The sequence below is a fragment of the Macrobrachium rosenbergii genome, chromosome 55, assembly GCF_040412425.1.
Source record: "Macrobrachium rosenbergii isolate ZJJX-2024 chromosome 55, ASM4041242v1, whole genome shotgun sequence".
In the NCBI taxonomy this organism is placed as follows: domain Eukaryota; kingdom Metazoa; phylum Arthropoda; class Malacostraca; order Decapoda; family Palaemonidae; genus Macrobrachium; species Macrobrachium rosenbergii.
Genome location: NC_089795.1, coordinates 79,046,644 through 79,053,411, shown reverse-complemented (window position 1 = coordinate 79,053,411; position 6,768 = coordinate 79,046,644). Strand labels below are relative to the sequence as shown.

Below are 6,768 nucleotides of genomic sequence, written 5' to 3'. Positions count from 1 at the left end.
GATCATCATCTCATTCCTAATAGCAACCGGTCTTGCCCAGGACAGGTTCTTCCGGAAGTATGCATTCACAAAGGTAAGGCTTACTACACACAGTAATTATTTATCAAGGGAATAATTTGATCATTAAAGATACCAAATCACTGAATAACTAATCAGTTAAACAGGAAAAATGCCTTTTGCAGTTTTGAGCTATAATTGCTCGAATACATGAATTTATTCCTTTACTTGCCAGGCCATGACAAACTGCTTTGGAGATGATCTCTACTACGCAGACCTGAAGCGATTAGCAGACGCCGAGAAATTGTGCCAACAGCAGCGCATTTTCATCAAAGGAATGCCTCACCATATTGACGTACCCTTGTACGCTCACCAGCAACCAGTAAGTTCCATGAGAAAGCCTCAGAGATGCAAGGGAGATAGCCTACAAGTACGCAGCATCAGATGCCCACGTCATACTGAAGTTGCATATGAAAGATTTTACATATTGCAGTAAGAGCTATATTAGTACAGAGAAATGAATCTTGGTATGACAGTGAAACTATTTCTGAGAGATTTTATCGGTTTGAGAATAAAGCTTTAAGAAGAACATGAGGAGTCAGATGGCAGGACAGATTTACAAAAGAGAGCAATCTGGAAATTACCGTAGTCCATGCAAATGAGATCAGGATGACACGGAGACGGAGATGGCTTGGACATGTCTTTTTAACAAGCCCTGGGAGAACAGTACGCAATAGTGTCAGCTGGGTCCTTAGATGGAAGAGAATCACGAGAAGGGAGGCTAGGGAAGCGTGGAGATTGTGAAAGATAAAGTACAGAAAAGACATGAATTGCTAAATAAGAAAATAAAAGCCTTTTGCGTCACAAGGCGTTTGAAGTTTTTATTATGGTGATTACCATTAGATCGAAACGTTGCAATTCTATACGCAAAGACGAAAACTCTTTCTTCACTTATCTCATGCATGAAGCAAACGCCTCTCATTTACATACAAAACGTAAAATTTAGGTAATGTTTATTTTCTCTTTGAAGAAACCAGACTTTGAGGTTTCTTGGCTAACTCGTGTGGATAATGTGTCGACAACAGAAGGAGTTTAGAGAAGCTTTGAAAATTTGAATACCTAAATATTTAAAGAGAATGCATACAGAAAGCGTTACTATTTTGAATGCTTTTTCTTTTTCATATCAACATAACTTTCCTTCACTTTGTAGCATATCTGACAAGTCATTTTCGCTCTGCGTTCTATTATGAATTTTCTAAATTATATAAAACAACTACATTTCTATGACATGCGTTAGGCGATTTCAAATTCTTTCCATTTCAGGGATATTACGCAGATGTTGGAGGACAAACCGTCTACGTTCCTGTACAATCCTACAGCCCAAACTTTATCGACTGGACAATATGATATTGGTGAATCCACAGACACGTAAGTTTAAAATATATATATATATAATTATCCCTCTATATTCCCTTTCCATTCTCCTAGCGAATCCCCTTTCTTCCTTACCGCATTCTTACGCAGTGAATTAAGACTATGATGTATGACGTTTATGAGTGCGTGACAGATTCTTAATGCCCAATTTAATCCTCATTTTTTAAATCAACATTAAATATTCGTGTTGGAAAAGAGTCTGGGAGGCCATGAATTACAGGATGCAAGGAATACGTTACGGAAACCATCCGTTTTCGACCCCAAAATTCTGCAACCTTTCTGGACATACAAATATCATCTCATACAGACCATATCTTTTCGGTAATGTGGAAGTACACTGCGTTACAGTTACATCCAAAAAAAATTTGTGTGCGTGTCAGTGTATATACTCATTTAAACGTAGAAGGATCATTTCTCAAAACAAATACTTCAGAATTTACAGTTAAATAAAATACCGTGTTACCTCAAGACTGCTACTTCACCTACTCATAGTGTACTAAAGACACTTTGGCATAGTATCTCCAAAAAAAAAAAAAAAAATCATAATAATAATTTTTAGGATCGCCTCTTCACTTCGGGAAAAAATGGAAGCAATTACTACGCGAACAAATATCAGCGTAAAAAAAATAATCATCATCATCTTTCCTTCACTGCCCGATCCACATGAAGCTCATTACTCCTCTCATTACAGGGACGTCATATTCAACAACAACAACAACCATACTTCGACCGAAATACACTTCAAGATTCCGTTCTCAGTGTCCAAGCTGCGCTCAGTAACTTCACCTGCACACTCAGGAAGTTGAAATACGTGAGTATTAGATATCAGTAGTTCAAGAAATGAAGTTTTCGCGGCTCTATTAGAATTTTCTGTTGGAATATTGCAATTAGAATATAAAATTTAAGCCAAAGGCCAAACACTGGTACCTATAAGGCCATTCAGCGCTGAAAGGGAAACAGAGTAACCAGAAACCCTCGCAGTTACACTATGAAACAATTGAGGCTATCAGTCGAGAAACATGCCAAGCGCCATCCTGAGTCAAAGTATTTTTTAATTTAATTTATTATATTTTAAAAATGGTACTTGGCATGTTTCTCGACTGTCAGGAGATGGTGGAAAGTCAGATGGAAGAAAAAGAATATGAACGGAGGTACAGTAAAAGGAAGGAAAGGGGTTGCAGTTAGGGGGTCGAAGGGACGCTGAAAAGAACCTTAAGTATTGCCTACAGTGCACAGCGTGAAATGCACTAAAGTCACTACCCCCTACAGAGAGGATTTTCCTGTTGTTTACACCAACAAACAAGTTTGGTAATTAGTTATTGGCGGGTTTCCTCTTCATTCTGGCTTTTAAAAATAATTCCAGAATTCTACCATTTAGTTTAAAATATATGCTATGTTCTAGTGCCAATTACATTTCCCTTTCCAAAAATGGAAACACCACGTTCTGCGCTATAAGTCAACTGGCCAACTTTTACCTATTCTTGCATAATGGATATGCAGTAACCTACAATCCCATCACGATAATTATGAAATAATTCCTCTGAGTTTCGATATTACTGGGTTTCGAAAACGCCAACAGTTCACAACATTGCACTAAACAAATACTGCCCTGCAATGATTGCACTGATATCAGAAAAGAACAAAGATCAGTTTTGTAAGAAAACACTAGAAATATTATCCTAGAAAATAAGTGAAGAATGACAACTGGAACAAATTTATTTAACAGGTTTGAAATAAATATTAGTCTACTCTAATTTCGTTCAAATGAACCATACTACAGAATGAGGAGAACTGAATGAATAGTACCCTCACAAAAATAACAATTCTATTAATTGCGATTTCTGATAAAATGGCAGTTGAAAGAATGAATTTTTTTGGTTCATAAAATAATTTGTCAGTTATGAAAACATCCTTTGGAGAGAGAGAGAGAGAGAGAGAGAGAGAGAGAGAGAGAGAGAGAGAGAGAGAGCAATTCGACTTGAATCGAATATCTGAAAATTTACGCCAATTAAAAGAACGGAAAAATATTAACAACCTGCCGTCATACTCGGCAAAATTCACATATCCAATATGAAAAATTTCACTTTGACTGAAAGGCGTGGATGGAATATGTAAAACCATTTATCACCTTTTTCATCAGTCCGATAATTTATCATGAAGAAGGGTTACAAGACTAGGCAGCTCGGCCTGACACTGGATCCATATAATTTCCACACAATTCCAATTAATAATTTTGAAATGACTGCATCTGACACCAAGTCGATAGTGTACCAGTGGCTGCCCGAGGCACACTGTAATCGTACTCCGCGGTTCCAACCACGGGAATGACCACTAGTTAGGAAAATCACTTTGGTCAGAGTCTTATCTCCAAAGCAGAGAATTACCTTCAATGCGTATTACTTTACACAAAATCATATCCATATAAGGAACCACTCTAAAAACGGTTATATTAAATTTTTCCAATTTATTAGCATTTTTTATTACTCTTTCCTCTTCAGATTGACGATAACCTTAACCTAAGGGCTGATACTATCTTCAACGCTTATTACAAGATCCCAATAGATAACAACCTGAGATGAGATCGAAGGCCTCATCTTGTGGTGAGTTTTCTAAGTTATTTTTGAGCTGACTCGTCATCTAATATTAAAATATACACACTCGCAACCAACTTGTGGTGATGTTTTTTTATGTATGTATGTATATATATACACATAAGTTACCACCACAACATACATTGTATAATTCTTCAAATACTAGCTGGAATGCAGTCTGACAACCAATCAAAACATGTTTACAAAAATAACTTAAAGAGACATCCTTATAACCACTAAAATAATGAAAAACAATTACGCTTCGCAATATGGAGGCCTTCAAAGAATGCAAAATACACATAAAGTTTCAAGTATGTATCTGTGGATCTCATCTGGATGCATGTGTCTGTCTTTCTGGGCCGTAATAATAGACTAACAGTCAAATACCATATTGGACAGAGGTCCCCTTGGCCATATACTGAACCAGGGCAGGATATAATAAATATGCTGATACCAAAGATAATCCCTAGTTCAGGATATACATATATAGGTTGAAGACACAATTGTCCCACATATTTCAGGACGTTGACAGCTAGGGTATATATCAAAGACATGATCGTTGATATATATACATATATTGTGATAATTTATAAAATTATATAACTAATTAAATGGCAGCAACAAGATGACAGTATATATATATATATATATATATATTGTGTAAGATGGGGTTACTTATATACATTGCTAAAAATACATGTTAAGGCGTTCTGTGTTAATAATATATAGTACATAACATGCACCCTTAACTGGATTCTCCAGCTAAAAATATATAAAAACAGGGAATGGTATTTTTCCTCTCCCCGTACTTTTTTCCATTTCACTTTTAATTTTAGGCAGAATGTCAGTCACGGTAACAGATGGAATTTCAATTAATTTGGAAAGCCAAACGCGTAAAATTCTATCCAATATAAGTTTTTAAAATATATTTTATATTCCCATCTCAAAGGCACATTGAGGAACAGTGCTGGTAAACTGGCGAGTCTAAAAATTTTACTGACAAAATATCTGCGTCTCCTTTTTAGTTTTTGTATGAAATTAACCGGCATATCCTTTGGTTACCTAACTGGCTTAGTCTTATTCAGCCGTTCCTTCTTCTTGCAATAAATGACTAAACTGAATTCTTGGTAATTATTTTAATCTGTCTCTTCCTTTCCTGCCTTCTCCTCTTCTCAGAATCCTAATATTTTCTGCCAGGAGATGACAGGACTGTCGCTTTTACGCTTTTAACATTTTCTTCTTTACTTTCTTACGCTTAAGGTGAAAGTTCCTCTTGCTCTCGGGCAGACATGCAATACCTATCATGCTTTGCTCGATAGCCTTTGCATTCTCTCCTCATTTTACATCCTAGGAAACACGTCTACTCCCACCTTTTTCGTGAAGTTACAAATTATTCTGTTCAGCTCTATGTCCAAAATGTGAATAAGAAATTCTTGTTCCATCGTACGATTAAGGGAAAAATGAACTATCTACAATCATTACACCCAACACGTATGTAACTGGGAATTTAATTAGATAAACAAACTACAACTCTTGAGCTATGTCAAACTCGCATTTTGGAGATGCAAAGTTATGTACAGACACTCCCGATACATCATGAAATCATACAAAGTAATGTACAGACGACACCCCTTGTACATCATGAAATAATAAAGATACTAATAAATCAACGCACTGCCATTTCCTTTTCAGAGCTGTCTCCCACTCCAGAAGCTGAAATCTCCCTTGCCCTTACCCCTCATCCGCCTGGTCATGTTCACCCAGTGCGAGAGAAAGACAAGGCTCGGGGCCTGCTTCAAACATGACCTCAGGAAGAACATCAATCAATTTGACCTTTCGGGTCTTCAGGGAATTGGAGGTCGTTCAAATACACTGGACCACCTGATGACAATCCTGGTTGGTGCAGAGTCTCTGGATGAGCTGGAGCTGTACTGAAAGGCTCGTCACTCTGACTATGACCACTAATTTTTGGCGACAATAATGGGCTCTATTTTGAGCTTCTGAAACTTCTAAGTAAACGAAAAAAGGAAAATTTAACCTTCATGAAGTCAGACCTGATGCAGGAGTACAAATCAAATCCCTTACTGCTGTAAAAAGTAGTAACTCATGAAAGAAAGCAAAGCTCTGCGACACTGTCAAATCAACCATTTGCTGAAAATAAATTAAAAGGCAGTAAACGTCTTACAAATTTGCTCTTTTGCTATATCATTCAGTCTTCAGTACTCTGCAGTACATCAATCTTGGTTCACTCACATTATTTTAAGTAGAAAAAGAATCTATTATATACTTAACGTAGGAAGGCTGAGCATAGCATCTCCCATTTACCAATCACCTGCAAATCTAATCTTGAAGTCTTTAACAGTTACTTTAACAAAACCAATTGCAGTTAAGTGACTTTGCACATACCCACGCCAATAAATTAAAATGTTTGAACCTCTAGTTTTTGTCTCTCTTTTTTTTTTTTTTATTAAACTATCCTAAGCGCACTATGGCATTCCATGGGAAAAAAGTACTTGCAACAAAAATACGTATAAAGAATATACACAAACTACTATAATATTATAAGAGATATCTTTAATTCTTTAGCAATTTCATTTTCCCAACTTTACATCTAAGAACTCATGTACTGAGTTACAAATAAAAAAAAATTCAATTTCTATACATAGCAGCTTCAACTTAAAAGTTTGATGGAACTCCCTTAACAGTTAATAAAAAAGTAGCCTTGAAATATTTTTACAAGAGTATA

The 6,768-nt window shown here is 36.2% G+C and overlaps 1 protein-coding gene across 1 annotated transcript; it reads left to right on the top strand.

Annotated features, from left to right (window-relative positions):
- The first annotated feature begins 235 nt into the window (after nt 1–235).
- LOC136835845 (uncharacterized) lies at nt 236–6,313 on the top strand. Its single transcript, XM_067099692.1, has 4 exons — nt 236–379; nt 2,123–2,242; nt 3,930–4,007; nt 5,697–6,313. Exons 1-4 carry the CDS (start codon nt 236–238, stop codon nt 5,955–5,957), a joined length of 603 nt encoding a protein of 200 aa, XP_066955793.1. The 3' UTR covers nt 5,958–6,313.
- The last annotated feature ends 455 nt before the right edge of the window (nt 6,314–6,768 follow it).

Coding starts and splice junctions, on each gene's coding strand:
- LOC136835845 (XM_067099692.1), top strand. CDS start 236: ATGACAAACTGCTTTGGAGATGATCTCTACTACGCAGACCTGAAGCGA. Junction 2,243..3,929: donor CACTCAGGAAGTTGAAATAC/GTGAGTATTAGA, acceptor TTTCCTCTTCAG/ATTGACGATAACCTTAACCT. Junction 4,008..5,696: donor CAATAGATAACAACCTGAGA/TGAGATCGAAGG, acceptor TAAATCAACGCA/CTGCCATTTCCTTTTCAGAG.